The 18,082-nt window shown below is 37.8% G+C and overlaps 1 protein-coding gene and 1 long non-coding RNA gene across 3 annotated transcripts in view; one reads left to right on the top strand and one right to left on the bottom strand.

The window, feature by feature from the left end:
• The window catches only part of LOC104863698, a 21,797-nt gene extending 3,759 nt beyond the window's left edge, over positions 1-18,038 (bottom strand). The window contains exons 1-2 of one of the 2 annotated variants that reach the window (XR_002025412.2): positions 17,991-18,038; positions 139-231 (exon numbers count right to left, since the gene is read on the bottom strand). This is a non-coding gene — a long non-coding RNA (uncharacterized LOC104863698). Of the gene's footprint in view, positions 1-138; positions 236-17,990 lie in introns of both variants that reach the window. The other variant, XR_780651.3, reaches the window with a different exon arrangement.
• Positions 1-18,082, top strand: part of Ncoa3 (nuclear receptor coactivator 3) — a 120,111-nt gene that overhangs the window by 72,842 nt on the left and 29,187 nt on the right. Inside the window, 6 exon segments of the mRNA XM_010626279.3 lie at positions 11,346-11,450; positions 13,146-13,318; positions 14,035-14,135; positions 16,373-16,547; positions 17,209-17,394; positions 17,557-17,658. Of these exon segments, the coding sequence (XP_010624581.2) occupies positions 11,365-11,450; positions 13,146-13,318; positions 14,035-14,135; positions 16,373-16,547; positions 17,209-17,394; positions 17,557-17,658 (823 nt within the window). The 5' untranslated portion in view covers positions 11,346-11,364.

Here is an 18,082-nt window from a genome sequence, read left to right as displayed (position 1 = left end):
TTTTTTTTTTTTTTTAGTACTGGGGATGAAACTCTGGACCTTGTGCTTGCAAAGCAGGCGGAGGAACCACTGAGCTAAATCCCCAGCCCCTCTGTCTTGTTTTTGACCATTGCTTATCATGTTCCCTTCATTGCTTACTTTTTGCCACATTGTACCAGCCTTCCTGCTCTTAGCTATTGCCAGGTGGTCATTGTCAGCTCTTCAGTTTGGACATTTGTTCTCTGGTGTGGTCTTCCTTAAGGCAAACGGAAAGGATGGGTTAGGAGAGAATGGTACACATACTGTGATCATCTGGTTTTTTTTTGGGGTACTGAGGCTCGAACTTGGGGCCTTGCTCTTGTAAGGCAGGTGGTGCACCACTGAGCTAAATCCCCACCCCCTATATCATTTTTTCTTCCTCCCTCCCTAGAGGTGCTTTGCCAGTGAGCTCTAGTGCCCCTAGCTTGGTCCTGGGAATAGAACCCAGGGCCTTGTACATGCCAGACAGATGTGCTGCTGCTGAACCAACCCCCTAACTCTTTAAAAGACTTAATTAAATTTTGAGACACAGTCCCTCTAAAGCCACTAAGAGTTCATCAGGGCTGGCTCAACCTGTGTTCTTCCTTCTCAGCCTCTGGGAGTGCTGGGTATATAGACGTGTTCCACTATGCCTGGCTTCACATCTTTTTAATTTAATTTAATTTATTTTTTGGTACCAGGGATTGAACTCAGCACTTTGTGCTTGTGAGGTAGGTGCGGTGCCACTGAGCCTAAATCCCTGGCTCCTTTACTTCTGTTAATTAATTTTACTTCTGCTTTTTGCTCACCAAATTCTTTACCATTTATCTTAATGGTTCTAAAATCTTTTTGTTCCCTCCCTCTTTTTCTGGGGCTTATATTTTATTATGGGTCAAAGTGACTAAACTGGGGATTTAACCAATTAAACTGAAGATTTAACCAATTAAATGGTGCTGTATCAGTGAGGTATACCCTAAGCCCTTTTTCATTTTGAGACAAGGTGTTCTCTTTGCTTTGCCCAGGCTGAAGTTGCACTTGTGATCTTCCTGTCTTGCCCTTCCGGGCAGCTAAAATGATAGGTGTGTGCCACTGTGTCTAGCTTATAAATAATATTTTGATGTAGAGATTTGTGTCAACCAAAGAAAAGTTAAAGTGGCGTGGTGGTACATTCCTGTAATCCCACCACTCTGGGAGTTTGAAGCTGGCGACTGGCAAGTTGGACCCTGGGCTGAGCAACTCACGAGACTCTCAAAAAAACAAAAAGCCTGGGGATGTAGTTTGATGGCAGAGCTCTTGATCAGCACACACTCCCAGCACTAGGTACTGTGTACAGTACCTTTGAAGATACTTGGGTTTTCCCTCCAGAATCCTGTAAAAAGTGCCTGTTTAATTGCACCTATGTATGTTAGCACACATAAACCCCACCTGTTTTGAGACAAGTTCTTGTTAAACATCCCAGTCCGAGCTTTCAGTTATGGCTGTCCTACCTTAGTCTCCCAGAGTTCTGGGATTATAGGTATGTACCACCATGCTCAGCAGTACAGGTATTTTAATACATCATTGTTATTAGTAGTATTTTTGTGGTTCTGATGTTTGAACCCCAGGGTCTTGTGCATGCTGCACAAGTGCTCTACCATTGAGCTGCATCCCCACTTACTTTGAAAATATTTTCTTTTGAGACAGACAAGGTTTCTAAATTGCTTTGGCAGACTTTGAAGTTGAGGTCCTCTTACCTGTTTGGCTTCCTGAGTTGCTGGCATTACAGGCATGTACCACTATTCCTTATTCCTGACTCCTGACTGAAGACCTTTTTAAAAAAAATTCTGTTTTTGTGGCTGTTGCCTACTAGCTACTATTGATCACATTATTTCAGTGAGCAGGAAAGTGTTTTGAATTCTAGGCAGGTATCTATAAGTGAAGATATCCTAAATAGTTCTGGTTTTTATTTAGTTTGAATCTTTTTAATTGGTTGTCATGTGGGATATTTGTTGCCATTTTTCAAATGAAAACAAAATTAGTGTTGCCGAACATGCATCTTTGTTCTTGGTTTTGTGTACCTTGGAGAGATCACTGTTATTTCTCATACTAGTAGTTGCCTCTTGTGTTTTGCTTTTTAGCCTCATATTGAACACGAATGTGTAAAATACAATTAGGCTGTTATTAAAGGTGGTAAGCTTTTTGTAAGTGATAAAAGTTTACCTTTTACGCTTGATCTTAGCCAAGAGGCCTAGAAGCGACTTTTTTTTTTTTTTTTTTTTTTTTTGTGGTACTGGGGATTGAACTCAGGAACTTGGTGCTTGCAAGGCAGGTGCAGTACCACTGAGCTAAATCCCCAGCCCAAAAGTTCACTTTGTAATTGCCAGGCATAATAGCAGATGGCTGTAATCCCAGGACCTGAAAGGCTGAGGCAAGAGGATTACTGCAAGTTCCAGGCCAGCCTGGGCCACATGGTGAGTTGAAGGCCAGTTCGAACTACATAGCGAGACAGTTTTTCAAAACACAAATAAGTTTACCTTTAGTGAAGTAATGAAATTGAGATTCGGCTCTCAAGTATGATTCCAACAGAACTCCAGTCATTTTGCTGTACCACAGAAAATCAGCTAAAGGATTCAAACTCTGCAGTAAGGTTTTACAGTCACCTTGAAGCTGCTGTAGTTTTGGAATAGTAATACTTGTGTAACAAATGCCGTATCAGAAAGAAGGAAAAGTTTCTTAAAAAATACACAATACCTCCACCCCTCCACAAGCCCTTTTGTTTTAAGAAAATGAAGAGTTGGTCAGAAGCACAGCTGATAGTTAGGAAGTAGAGAACTGGAGTTGTGAAAGGAACAAGGAAAACGGAGGTAGTACTAAAAAGAGGAGTTTTGTAATAGAGTCATGCAAGTTTTTATAGTAATGTCGTTGCAATAGAGAAAGTGAAACAGAAAAATGAGAAATAGTATATGGAATGTTAGAATAAATGTGAGGTAAGTGCATTAGAATAAAGAAAGGAAAATTTCCCTGAGTAGGAGGGTGAGGGTGCTTTCTTCATAGTTAATAGTTTGAAGAGTAGGAATATTCAAGATTGAAGAGGAATGTAGGAGAGAATTAAAAAGAAAGAAAAATTTAAGGCTAAAACAAAATAGGAAATGTTTCAATGATTATCCTTTTGTTAAAAGCTGTTGGCATAGCCTTGTGTGGCTCCTGATTGTGGTGGCAGTAATGAGTAGGAAGTATACTGACAGGATGTTGAAAGTGAAGTTGATTTCAAGTTTGTGAAGCTCAGATTCTGGTTTGTATGGGATATAGATTCATTGTCTTCAATTGTGGGAGTCAGTATAACCTTTAAGGGTTACACTGCTAGTTAGTATGCTGTCTAGATAAAGAAATTCGATTTAGATTAATTGGGTTGCTAAATTCCTCTCCAGTGTCTCTAAACTTTAGCTCTTGCTCATGTGGAGGTTGAGAATTCTCTTGGCAACAACTTCTAGTTGCAGCTAACTCCTCAGTTGGCTAATTGGTATGCCCTGCTCTGTGTGAGAGCCTCTGGGAGTTGGTGCTTGGATTCAACTTCCATCAGGTTTAAAGCAGAGCAAAAATGTGAAGAACTTTGGAATCAGCCTGTTAATTAAGAAGAAAAGATAGAGGATAACGAGAGGAAAGAGAATGCCGCTCTCTGAGTGAATAGTTTACTTTCAGTTGTCTTATATTTCAATTTATGTGTTAAAATCAAGATGTTTTACCTTATTGCTACTTGCTAGCCCTTTCCCAACTTGCTGGCATTATGAAGATGAGGGAGAAGAGAATATCAGGGCCGGAGGTTGTTACATTTTTGTCTATATAAACTAAAATTACAATGGTTTATATGGTTTCCTCTTATGTTAGCTGGAGAGTTCTAGCAGTTCTTGGTGTCATTTGTCCTTTTCCCTGGGTCTAAAATGTTTCTGGGTATACAAGCATTTGAGTTGAGATAAAATTAAATTGAAAAATCAATTCCATTAGATGGCTTATATTTGATTTCACTAAACATGTATAGGTTAGTAGAAACAAAAGGATATTAGCAGCTTGTTTTTATCTAAAACTTCTTTTCCCTCCCATTATCTTTTTATGACTTTCCCTTTCTACTATGGGGTTGAAAGTAACTGGAAAGGATAGGAGACCTCTTTGGAAGAGTCATCTAGTTGAAGCATTCATAGTGGCTCCACATTTATGGGCTTAGTTCCACTCTGTCCCCCTTTGCCTCTTGAACACACACAGGTTATTTCTCTTCAATTCTTTTCCCGGGATTCCAGTCCTCTCAGAGCTATACTTAGTAATGTGGACCACAAATTGTTAAAAAACAAAAACAAAACCCTTTATTTTGAGAAAATAATTATAGACTTAAGCTCTTAGATTAACTGGTGGTGACTAATGTTTCATTGTGTAACTAGGAATGTCAATTTGGAATTTGAATTTTGGGTAGAACCTTTTCTTGGGAGACAAGATCTTGTTATATACGTCAGGCTATCCTTGAATTCATTATGAAGTTCAGGCTGCCCTTGAATCCACAGCACTCCTCTCGCCTCACTCAGCCTCTGATCTTCGTGCCTCAGCCTTTTGATTGCTGGGATTACTTAGTGCCTTCATGCATATGAGTCTCTTATAAACTCTCCCCAGGAGCTTTATTTTTCTTTTAAAATTTTTTTCTACCTGGCTTTGAGCAGCTTCAGCTTTTGCGTAGCACTTAAAGCAGTGTTCAGTAAGTGAATTCCAATCCGCAACTGTTTATTGAAGTATTTAAGTTACTGTGATTCTCAAGAGGTATCCAGAAACCTCTTCACAATTAATTAGCATACTTAATCATACCTTTTATAAGTCAGGCAAACAACCTTTATAAAACAAAACCCTAACCCTAAATTCTTGGCTCCAAGATTTAATCTTAGTAAACTCAAGAATAAAAATATGTGACAGGCTGTTCTGTGGTTGGCCCTCTCAGTTATCTCTTCCTCTTCCTTGTCCCTCCTCTCCACTCCATCTCCTCCCTACTTCCCTTCCCACTCCTTGGGGTGTGTGTGTGTGTGTGTGTGTGTGTGTTACATTTTCTTCTTGCTGTGTGAGCCATGACTAGTCATCTCAAATGAAAATAAGGGTTGTGAGTAATAATGCACCACAGAGTGCAGTATAGCCAATGACTTAGAAAGTACTGTGATGGTTAGGGTGGGGGTTAGTACTTGCTAAGCTCGAGCAACTCTTTTTGTGACTGTTAATACTGGATGCGCCTAAACTGTGGATGTCATAACTTTTCATTCTGTTTATTGATAACCTGAGAAATTTAACTGGTTAGTGTATTGTGATTCATTATTATAAACAGCTTACTCTGGTGGTGGTAGAGAATAAAAATACCCAAGAAACACTTGATGTAAATATATATCAAATGTTATAGTCTAAGAAAGTATTATAGTTCCAGCTCTGCCATCGTGTGTGTGTGTGAGAGTGAGTGAGAGAGAGAGAGGGAGAGAGAGAGAGATCTAGTGGGAAGCTGTTTCCCTGTCTATAAAATGGGAATGAGGATAGTATATGCCCTAGAAGGTCATTCTGAGTAATCATCCAGTACGTGTATAAGATGCCCAACACTATCCTGTCAACAAAAGCCATCTCCTTCTTCCCCACATACTAATTTAAGAAAAGTAAAATGTCTCTTTGCCAATTTATATTTACTAGGTAATCTATCTCTTTCCATTTTGGCACAGCATGGCTTTTCTTAGGCCCTCAGTATAACTTGCTTAGATTGAATAATGGTTTTGTTTGGTATCTTTTCCTTGTAGACAAGGAGTATTTCCTGTGTTCTTGTCCATCTGGCCAATTTACCATATATAATCAAGCTTTTCCCATCTTACCTTTTCTTTGAGTTGAGACAGGATCTCACTATTTAGTTCAGACTGGCCTTGAATTTACTTTGTTGCCCAGGCTCAGTCCAGCTCCTGCCTCACCCTCCTGAGAACTGGGATTATAGGCATGTGCCATTGCAACAGACCATAGATAACCAAAAGAAAAGATGGTTAATTAATGCTGCTAAGCCATATACCAAAATTTTAATGGCCTTTGAGCCATTAAATCTTTGTTGCTTCTTAGTTTTTGTTAGTATTCCATGAATGTTCATTTTCTGGCATTCATGAGTGTCTACACTGCAGCATGTTCTGTAGCTTGTTATGTATAGAGGGCCCAATTAAACATTCTCCCCAGTTTCTTTAAATTTTATCATGGATTAAGCTGGATGTGGTGGTGCAGCCCTACTATAATCCCAGCACTCAGAAAGCTGAGTCAGGAAGATTGATGTGATTTCCAGGCCATTTGGACTACACAGTGAGTTAAAGGCATGCTTTGGACTACATGGTGAGACCCTGTCTAAAAAAAGAAAAACATATACTTCTGTACCCGAATAATAAATAACATCGTATTTTGCTACCATTGAAAGGTAGCCTAAATTTGTTCTATATTTGAGGTAATTGTGTAGAATATGTTGCTCAAATATAATCTTAAAGTACATTGTCACATTAATGCCCTTAAGTAGTAAGGCACAGAACTCTAGTAGGAACATTTCAAACAAGAAAAAGTAATTATAAAAATGCCCTAAGAATCTAGTATGTAGAGTTCATTGAAAGATTGAATTTGTTTTGAGCCTTTGATTCTGATTCAGTGAAAGTTCTTCATTTTAGTACTTTCCTGCACTGTATAGTAAAGGCCTTGAAAAGCCTTCTTTGATCTGTCTGGAAGTGCACTACAGGTGAACTTGAAGTTTAACATGTATTGCTGGTTGTATTTTTGGTACCAGGGATTGAACTCTGGACCTTGTGCTTGCGAGGCACTGAGCTAAATCCCTGGCCTTGAAGTTTAACATGAATTGGGAGTGGGGAGACCCTCTTCATTGGAAACTTCAAAATAATTTTTGTATGACATTACTTTTGCAACATGACCTTAAGAGTACAGGTTGTGTGGGGCAAATATATACTGTGGTCCTAGTCTTTTCCATTCAGGTTTGTAGGTGATAATCTTAAATTATAAGGAATCAGATTTCAGAAAGAGCTGAATATTAAGCTATTTTATAATCAAACATACTTGGAGAGACTTACGCTATATTATTCTCTCTCTCTCTCTCTCTCTCTCTCTCTCTCTCCCCCTCTCTCTCTCTCTCCCTCTCCCTCTCTCTCTCCTCTCTCTCTCCTCTCTCTCTAGTGTGTGGTACCAGGACCCTACGCTTGAGATGCAGGTGTGGTGCCACTGAGTTAAATCCCTGACTCCTATATTATTCTCTTTTGAAGATGGATTTTTCCAATTCCATATATCATCAAAAGCTAGTTGGGTTGTAATTTAATATGTAAAGAATGTAAGCTATACAGTTACAAATCAGGGTACTGATAAATATATATACTGCAATTTCCCTCTTGCCTCCTCACTTTTGACTACTGACTGGAAATGGTCTAGATTTAGTGTGTATGTGTATATATATACATAGAAACAGGCATTTATCTTATACTTTTCAAAGAGTTGTCCACCAAACTAGATAATATATCCTCTCATGATAATGTAGATAAGCCTAGTAAAGCAAATGTTATTTATAATTTTTTATGTTTATAGCTAAGATTAATACCATATAGAGATTTAAGTATTTGTCAGTCAATTTGGCCTCAAGAATTATATTAGTTATTGTATATATTGAAATTATTGAAAATCAAATACTTTTTCATGTTGAACATTTTATTAGTTTAATGAAACTTAGGAGATGTGTTTGTATTACTTTGAATTTTGCTGTCCAATAGTTTGTCATTCATTTTCAGACAGTTGTTCTGTACAGTAGACTAGTAAATGTACCAATCTTTGTCATGTCTAAGTAAGAACTTTCTAAAAGAAATATTCCAAACTTATTCCTGAAAAAAACAGAAAAGAGGGCTCAGTGGTGCCTCCGCTTGCCTCACAAGCACGCAAGGTCCTGAGTTTGATCCCTGGTACCCAAAACAAACAGCAAAAATCCCGAAAATATATAGAATACTTATACTACATCTTAAATCATTATACTGTCCACCTTGTACCATATTACCATGATTTATAAGTTAGGATTTTGCATTAGTAATTTTTTGGATAATTGTGTTACTAGTGATTGTCAATTTCTTTTTTCTTTCTGTGCCGGGGATCTAAATCAGGAATCTAAATTGGGACCTTGCTGTCAGTTTCTATGAAAGAGTAAGTTTGTAGCACAGAGACTTCCACAGAGTGATGTGTGCCTTGTATTGTAGCTTGTTGATTTGAGAAAAAACCAAATGCAAGTGTCTGTGGACATGGATACATTCAGAGTTGTCTGTGTGCACATAACAGTGATTTAACACAGCTGGCTTGTATGTATTTCTAGTTAAGCTTGTAATTGTGTTTATTGATTTCTTCCTAATAGATTTTCTTGGTAGGCTTTCTATTGATAGAATTTATGCTGGCAAAATTCATTGCAGTAATATTCTATATCAACTGAGTGAAAAGATCAGAGTGAAGGAAATTTAAAAATACTGAATAGGTCAGACATTCCTTTTATTTAATATTCAAGGTATTTATTGATCACCTTTACACGTACTTTTCAGCTTATATTTTTACAGCAAGGTAAGTTGTAATATGGAAAATATAGACTAAATTATTTTAATTTAAATAAATGCTATTACTGAATTATTTTAAAACTGTTTTAGAGATTGTTTATGCTTCAGAAACCACAGTAAGAAAAAATACCAAAAATGTGGAATAAATTGTATCTTAATAAAGAGATATTACTACTTGGTGGTTAGTTTGCCACTCAATACATTTCCCCATCATGTACCGGGGATCGAACCCAGTAGGGCCTTGTGCATGCTAGGCAAGCATTCTACAACTGAGCTACATCCCTGGCCCTTTTTTGTTTGGTACCTGGAATTGAACTAGGGACCTTTGCACTTGTGAGGCAGGCAGCGGCAGCACTGAACTAAATACGCACCCCGCTGGCCCTTTTAAAATATTTTGTAATAGGGTCATGCTGAGTTGCCCAGGCTAGTCTTGAATTTGAGATACTCCTGCCTCAGCCTCTTAAATAGCTGGGATTTATGGGCTCATAATAACCTTGCTCAACCTAAAAATGGCCTTTGCATGAACCAAATGAAATACCAGTTAAGTAACTAGAATTAATCAACCTTTGTATTTAAGGGATCACTGTTCTTTTTAAATATAAAAATTGAAAAATAAAAAGCTGAATATACTTTTAAATCTTTATTTGGAAACAAGTTAAATTTAAAGCACAGTTGAAAGAAAATACTGGAAAGGATTTTAAAATTAATTCCCTACACCAAGATTCACCCCATGCCGTTATTTTACCCTTATCCTTTCCTTATCCTTTCTCCTCCTCCCTTCTAATTCCTCTTCCACTGCCTGGTTTACTCTCTGACAATACTGTACTTCAGCCCTCTGAGTGTCATTTGCATAATAATGGTTCCTTAGCCCCAAATGCTAAGAATGTTGATAGTGCCTCCAGCCCCCCTTACAGGACCTTATGTTTGCTGCCAGGCCACCATGACATATACTTTTATTTTTTTTGTAGTGGGCATCAAGCTCAGGTTCCTGTGCTTGTAAGTCAGGTGCTGGAACCACTGAGCTTAAATCCCTGGCCCCAGCATATACTTTTACAATAACCACAGTTCATACATCAATTTCAGTGAATTTACACTGATATTTTATTGAGTTGTGTGGTAGCACGTGTGTGTAATCCCAGCCCCTGGGAGACTGAGACAAGGATTGCTCTGAGTTCTAGCTATCCTGGACTACATTAGTTTAAGGTGAGCCTGAACTTTGTAGCAAAACTGTATCTTAATACACATTTTAATCTTTTATGTGTTGTCCATATTTCAATTTCATCAGTTGATTAGATAATGTCCTTACAGCATTTTTCTCTCTCTCTGGTATAAGATGAATTCTAAGAGCAAATACAGTATTTTATGTATTTATTTTTTGAGACAGGGTCTTGCTATGTACTCCAGGCTGGCCTTGAACTCACTGTGCAGTCTAGGCTGACTTTGAACTTGGGACCTTCTTGCCTCCAACCTCCCAAGTATTGGAATTATGGGGTTGTGTCGCCAGGCCTAACCATGCAAATTTGTCTTTTAGCTTCCTTTAATCAAGACAGTTTTTACAGACATTGTCATTTATGACAGTAACATTTTATTTTGACTTGATAGTTTTGAAAAGATAGTACCCATGAGATTGGGTGTATACTTTCTTTCACATCATGATACTGAGCCATGCATGGGTAAAAACCCCGGCAAAGCTTTAGAACATCTGTTTGTCAGCCTTTACATTTTACTACCAGAATTATAAAATGAGTTTTGTTTACATTTAATTTATACTTGTTTTATCGGTAAAGATGATGCAGTAGTCCAGAATTCCTGATTAGTCCTGATTTTGATTGTTTTAAGTTTGATCAGCATGTTGCATGACATTTTTCATTTGTATTGTCTCCCTTTGTGGTAGTATTGTGCCATCTAGAGGAAATGTGTGTCCTTCTTTTTTTTACAGACTAGCCAGAATGCCTTGTGCATTTTAATATTAGAATGTTGGTTGACATGGCATTCTTTAGAATAATGATTGTCCTGTTCTAAACAAGAATTTAGCACACATAAAATGTGTAATAGATGAAGGCTTAATAGATATGATCTACTAAATATTAAAATCTGTTGCTTTTCCTCAATAAGAAATACCCTATATTTATTTTCTGTATTATTGGGACTCTAACCACAGCATATTATTTTACAATCAACTAATATTAAGGTAATTGTTGGTCTGTGGCTCATTGCCAACCCCTTCATCTTAAGTTCTGTTGTTTTACATCCACCTTATAAGATACCATTTACTCAATCTAGGTTTATTTTTGTATAACTGAAAGCATATTAGATGATAAATATTGATGAAATGGTGTAATGGAAAAGAGCTACCTATAAAAATAGCCAAATAATTTGCATTTATCATTAGAAGACTTCTTACCTAACCATGGGAAAAATCTTTATGTGGTTTACTTGGATATATATAAATAAAATCCAGAAAATTATCAGTATTGGAATCTCTTATCAGTCTCTTATTATTAAGTATGAAGATCTTTCCTTATTTGTTGTGAGATTCAATATGCATATTTTTAATAGAACCTGAGAAACATTTCTGTCTTGAGGTTGAATACTCTGATAAGATAGAATTTGAACTCTGAGGTTGTTTTCAGTATGCTAATTTGATATAGAATATTGAGAAAATATTTCTGAATTATAGGATGGAGTCATTCTACCATACAGAGCCTCCACAGAGATGTGGATACTTTATAATACTTTCATTTTTTTTCTTAGTTGCTGATGTATATTCAAGATGAGTGGATTAGGAGAAAACTCTTTGGATCCATTGGCCACTGACTCACGAAAGCGCAAGTTGCCATGTGATACTCCAGGGCAGGGGTAGGTGATTTACCTTGGGGATGCTTCATGTATCTCCTTTGTTCCATCCTTTTTTTTTTTTTTTTTTAAAGGCAGGGTCTCACTAAGTTGCTCAGGCTGGCTTAGAATTTACTGTCTTCCAACCTCTGTCTCCCAAGAAGCTGGGCTTATAGATATATCCCACCATGCCTAGCTAGATTAAAAAAATTATTATTATTATTATTTTTAATTATGTGATTTTGCTTTGTACTAAGTACAGTGTGGTACCTTGGTTCACAGACTTAAATCATTGCACTGTTCTGGAAAAGGTGGCCATGGCTGTGTTCATCACCGGCTGCAAAGTTCACAAACAAAAAAAATTTTTTTGCCAAATGCTTCTGTTTGTGAATCAGATTGTTTGCAAACAAAAGTATTTGTGAACAGAGGTACCCCACTGTACAGTGTTGCTTATGTGATGCCTGTCCTTATGGATGTAAAAGAAGCTTTTTTATTGCTCATTCAGTGAAAGGGATGCACATGCATGTGAGCATGCACACACACACACACACACACACACACGCACACACCCAGTTTTGTTTGCTTTTGTTTTTTGAGACAAGGTTTCACTGATGTAGTTCAGGCTAATCTTGAACTCTCTATGTATCCCAGGCTGGCCTCAAACTAGCAGCGATTCTGTGGCTTAGCCTCTTGAGGACTGGGATTATAGGCACGTGTTACCACTTTTGGCTTGAGATATTATTATTATTATTATTATTATTAATATGCCAGGAATCAAACTCGGGACCCTGCACTTGCAAGGCAAGGCAGTGGCACCACTGAGCTAAATCCCCGGCCCTCAGGATATTACGTTAATAGTCTGGTACTTAAAGATCCCCCCCCCCGCCATGGAAGGTGTAGGGAGTTAGGAATAACTAACTGATCAATGTTGTTGCAAATAATTGTTGATATACTGTTATAAATTCATATTTGGGCATTTTTGAGGTTTCGTTATTTTTCCCCCTGAATGAAATTAGAAGTTTAAAAATCAGAAATAAAATGCTGTAATCTTTGCAGTAATAGTCTGTAGTTTTTAAAAGTATTTCCAAGGTCAGTGCCATTGTGTTTTATTGTGATAGTTCAAAAATAAAAGCATTCCATATGTTATTAAACTGTCTCATTGATATGTACCTGTTTTTGTTGTTTGTTTACCTTTACAAAGTAAAGATTATTTCTCGATGATGGATCTGAGGCTAACTAACTCTTCCCAGGACCACTTGGCTAGTAATAAGTTGGAACTGAATTTAAATTTGCATGTTGTACCACTTTTTCATTCTAATGTTTTGGTAGTTTCTTTTTTCTTTTTCCTTTTTGATATAGGGTCTCATTAGGTAGTTTGGGCTGCTGTGAATTCATTATATTGCGCAGGCTGGCCTTGAACTGGTGGCAATCCTCCTGCCTCAGTCTCCCTAGTGCTAGGATTATAGGTGTGCCCATCATGCCTGGCTTGGTAGTTTCTATTGGTTAAGTTGGTTCACACATGAAAGTAATGGTGGTGTTAGAGGCTAGTTCTGCTCACAGCTCTATTTTGAGACAGGGCTGTCCTTGAATTCACAACATAGCTCAGCGTGGCCTGGAACTGTCTCCCAAGTGCTGGGATTATAGGCCTGGGCCACCACATCCAGCCTGCTCTTAGATCTTGTACGATAGGTATGGATCATCGCTTTTCTCTCCTCTTAGTCTTACCTGCAGTGGTGAAAAGTGGAGAAGAGAACAGGAGACTAAATATATCGAAGAATTGGCTGAGCTGATATCTGCAAATCTTAGTGATATCGACAATTTCAACGTCAAACCAGATAAATGTGCGATTTTAAAGGAAACAGTAAGACAGATACGTCAAATCAAAGAGCAAGGTAATACAAAGTAAAAAATAGTCTTTTCTTTATATTGTCTCCGCCTGCCCCCCTTTTTTCCTTCTTTCCGCCTTCCCCTTTCCTGTGCTGGGGCTCAAACCCACACCAGGGATTCACACATGCTAAACAAGTGCTCTACACATCTTTGACCCCTGCATTTGCCTTTTGGGCTACCTTGTTTAGGACCTGCAGATGATTGAGGCTAGAGAGCACAAGATTGGATAATTGAATTGGTTAGCTTTGCTCTTTGAGGAAACTGTTAACAAAGAATTGGAAGGTCAGTGTTGGTCGCCCTGTGAGATGTTAGTTTCCTTTCTGGAAGCTGTGGGTTAGAACCAGGAAAAGAAAATTTAGGGTATTGTCTACCTTTCTGAATAACTGCAACATTTAGTATTTATTATTTTGTATGTATGTATGTATGTATGTATGTATGTGTGTGTGTGTGTGTGTGTGTGTGTGTGTGTGTGTGTGTGTATATATATTGATTGGCACTGGGGGTTGAACTTGGGTCCTCGTGCTTGCGAGGCAGGCAGTAGAACCACTGAGGTAAATCCCCGGCCCAACGTTTAGTATTTTAAAATTGTGGTATCATTCTCTTACCAGGTGTGTGTGAGTGTGTGAGTGTGAGACTCTGTGTCTGAACTGTTGAAGGTCGATTTAGTTTATGACTGTTACATGTGCTGTTCGTAGTATCCACTTTGATTTTTTTTTTCCAGGAAAAGCTGTTTCTAGTGATGATGATGTTCAGAAAGCTGATGTATCTTCTACAGGACAGGGAGTTATTGATAAAGACTCTTTAGGACCACTTTTACTTCAGGTAAATAAAAAGATTTTACTGTCCAAATTGTGTTGTACTTTGGCTATATATTCTAAAGTGATAAAGTAGTCAAAAATTTTGTTGGTTAGGAAATGAAAGGAACAGCAACAACCAAAAGACCTTTCTGTGAGACAGAACTCAGTATTCAGAATACAGTGGTAAAGTGTTCTTACATTTACAATATATTTAACTCAGAAGGCTCTGCCCCCTAATAAAAATATAGTTGCAAACTGAAAACACATACACCCCTAAAGAAGCAGGAGGGTGAAGGTAACACAGTTCGCAAAAGTAACCCAGTGTTTCACATAGGTAATACTTGGGTATATTTTAGCTCTCACCTTTTTTTGTGCATTATTGCATAAACATATGGGCACACTACAGGCTTTTGGCATTTTGTTTTTGTTCTTTGGGCAACTCAAGGGATGGAACACAGCCTCTCTTTACATGCTATGCAAGACCTGCCTTGCTCTCCTAATTTTTTGTGGTGCTAGGAATCAAACCTAGAGTCTTATGCACTATCAGCAAGTGCTTTAGTAGTGAGCTATATATACCCTTAGTGTATGGAAAAAAAAAATTATACACACATGCGCACACATATTTTTCATACTGGGGATTGAACTCTGGCCCTTGTGCTTGTGAGGCAGGCGGCCGAATCACTGAGCCACATCCCTGGCTGTGTTCCATACTCCTTTTTCTTTTTGATACTGGGCATTGAACTCCAGTCCTTGCTCTTGCGAGGCAAGTTGTGGCACCACTGAGCTAAACCCCTGGCTTCTTTTTTTTTTTTTTTTTTTTGGAGACAGTGTCTCACTATGTAGTTGAGACTGACCTGGAACTCACTGTGTAGCGCAGGCTGGTCTCGAACTCAACAGCTATCCTCCTGCCTCAGCCTTCCCAGTGCTGGGATTACAGGCATGCGCCACCATGACCAGCACCTGGCCTCTATTCTTGAGGAATTTTTAAAACTTGAAAAACGGACACTGATTTGTTTCCTTAAATAGATTGTGTTAACGTGTGGCACTTACATAGTGTTTTACTTTAAGGGTAGTGGCTGAAGCCCTTAATAAAGTTTACTTGTCAATTTATTTTTGTTTTAGCTTGTTCCAATTGCTTTTCAGTTGATTAGTTTTTGAATTCTTCCTTGTAGATTGATTTTCAAGGCAGGCGGCAGAACCACTGAGCTAAATCCCCAGCCCATGGATTGATTTTCATTTAGAAATAGTATAGTAGTTCTGATAGCTTGACTTCAGAAATGGGAAGAGCTAAAGATGATTTTCTAAACATTTTTTTTCTGTACTAGGGATTGAACCAGGGCCTCACATGTGCTTGGCAAACACTGCCACTGAGCTATACCCCATCCTTTTTTTTTTTTAGTTTTAATTAATTTATTAATTAATTTTATTTTAATTGATACAGAGTCTTACTCTCTGGCCTAGGCTGGCTTCATCTCATGATCCTCTTGCCTTAACCTCCCAAGTGTATTTTTATTTCTATTTATTATTTTTTGTGGTGGTATTGGGGATTAAATTGGGTGCTTACTGAGCTACATCCCCATAACTTTATATTTTGAGACAATTTTTCATTAATATGCCTAAGTAGTAGTCAACCTTGGGATCCTCCTGCCTTAGCCTCCCTCAGTACTGAAATTTCAGGTGTGCATGGTCACACCTGGCTAACCTAACCCATTTTTTATATTTTAGCTTTGTATAGTTTCACCAAGTCTTTAAGTTGCTTAGGCTATGCTTGATCTTGTGATCTGCCTGCCTCAGCTTGCTAAGTGCTAGGACTGTAGGTGTGAGCCCAACATTCCTGGCTTACAGTGACTGTTAAATCAGTAGCCCTTTTCCCCTCAAGTGTGTTATTACTAAGTCTGTTTCCTTACTCTACTAAGGCTACCGTAACAGAATATCCCAGACTGGGTGGCTTAAATAGAGAAATTTTATAAGTTTTGGAAGCTTTAGTTAAAGATCAAGGTATAGGCAGAGTTGTTGTTTTTTGAGTCATCTCTCCTTGGTTTGTCTCTGTTCTCACATGGCATTTTATCTGTGCATGCATCCCTGGTGACTTTTTTATGTCTCCATATAAGACATGTTAGGGTAGTATACTGCCCTTATAACCTCCTTTATCCTTAATTACCTCCTTAAAGACTATATCTACAAATAAGAACTTCAACATAGAAATTGTGTGGGAGATGCAGTTCAATGTGTAACAGCCTGTAATAACATATCCCATTGTAGGCATTGGATGGTTTCTTGTTTGTGGTGAATCGAGATGGAAGCATTGTATTTGTGTCAGAAAATGTCACACAATACTTGCAATATAAGCAGGAGGACCTGGTTAACACAAGTGTCTACAATATCTTGCATGAAGAAGACCGAAAGGATTTTCTTAAAAACTTACCAAAATCTACAGGTAGGCTCTTAGTGTTCATTTTCTAAATATTTAAATTTGCTTTCCTTCATTATTTCTCAGAAAATTCAGTGTACTTTGTAGGAAACCAGGTGATCAAACTTGTGTAGAAAGATAAGTTGTTACTAGGAAAAGTTTCAGATATGGCCTCAGTAAATTTAAAATATGGCATGCCTGTAATCCCAGCACTCAGGAGGCTGAGGCAGGAGGATCGCTGTGAATTCAAGACCAGCCTGGACCACACAGTGAGTTCCAGGTCAGTTTCAATTACATAGTGAGACCCTGTCTCAACCCCCCCCCCCAAAAAAAGGCATATACATTAATTATGGGGCTAAAACATGTAGAAATATTTCTGTTGAAGTTGAATTATTCATGCTTTTTGTATATTGCTGTTCCGAAATGTTAGTGTAGATCTTTCCATGAAAACATACGTAATGAGAAAATGCAGCTTAATTTTTTTTTTTAAATGGTTGAGACTGGATCTTCCTATGTTGCCCATATTGGTCTCGAAGTTTAGGACTCATATAGTCCTTTGCCTCAGCCAGCTGAGTATTGGAAGTGTAGGCTTGCATTATCATACCTGGCTTATCTAGCTTGAATTTTACTGATGTCGTAGACTTGAGATGCCAGATTTAAAAAAGTTATTTCAATTTATTTTCCAAAGTTAATGGTGTTTCCTGGACAAATGAGACCCAGAGACAAAAGAGCCATACATTTAATTGTCGTATGTTGATAAAAACACATGACATTCTGGAAGACATGAATACCAATCCTGAAATGAACCAGAGATATGAAACGATGCAGTGCTTTGCCCTGTCTCAGCCACGGGCTATGATGGAGGAAGGGGAAGGTAAGAGGAATCATGTTCATGACGTTTATGAAACACATAGCAGTCACACTGTATTTTGTAACTTCCATTGTTTCGACTCTTACTTCTTTGTCTTTGCTTGCCTATTGCATAACCTTATTGAAAAACAATTATAAACTTTATCTGGTTACATTTTTATTGTAGATTTGCAATCCTGTATGATCTGTGTGGCACGCCGCATTACTACAGGAGAAAGAGCATTTCCATCAAGTCCTGAGAGCTTTATTACTAGACATGATCTTTCAGGTAAAAACTGTGCATGTACATCTTCACTTTGAGAATTGTTACAGAAGTTAACTATTCCTACATTTTGCATGATCATTTTAGTGCTTATACCCATTGGAACTAATTCCTTATGTATTATACCCACGTTTCTTATAGAACCCGGAGTGAGTTTCACTACCACTCATAGCACTTAAGTATATTTGGCATTAACACCCCCTAAATAAACAAATTAAGCAACAAATACAGAGGTACTTTTTTCTCCAAATACCATTTTGCATCAGAATTATCATTTTTCTCTAACTTTAAGCCCTAAAGAAATGTTTTAAAAAATACAGATAATGAAAATTACTCACAATAATTCTTTATCAACATGAGCTTCAGCTTGGTTTGCTATTTTTGACCACAGGAATAAAGAATTGATGACATCACAATTGATAAGACACAT

Source organism: Fukomys damarensis, unplaced genomic scaffold (genome assembly GCF_012274545.1).
Source record: "Fukomys damarensis isolate Sample0158 unplaced genomic scaffold, DMR_v1.0_HiC HiC_scaffold_22, whole genome shotgun sequence".
NCBI classification, from domain to species: domain Eukaryota; kingdom Metazoa; phylum Chordata; class Mammalia; order Rodentia; family Bathyergidae; genus Fukomys; species Fukomys damarensis.
The sequence above is the reverse complement of the archived record's forward strand: the minus strand, read 5'-3'. Positions and strand labels throughout refer to the sequence as shown.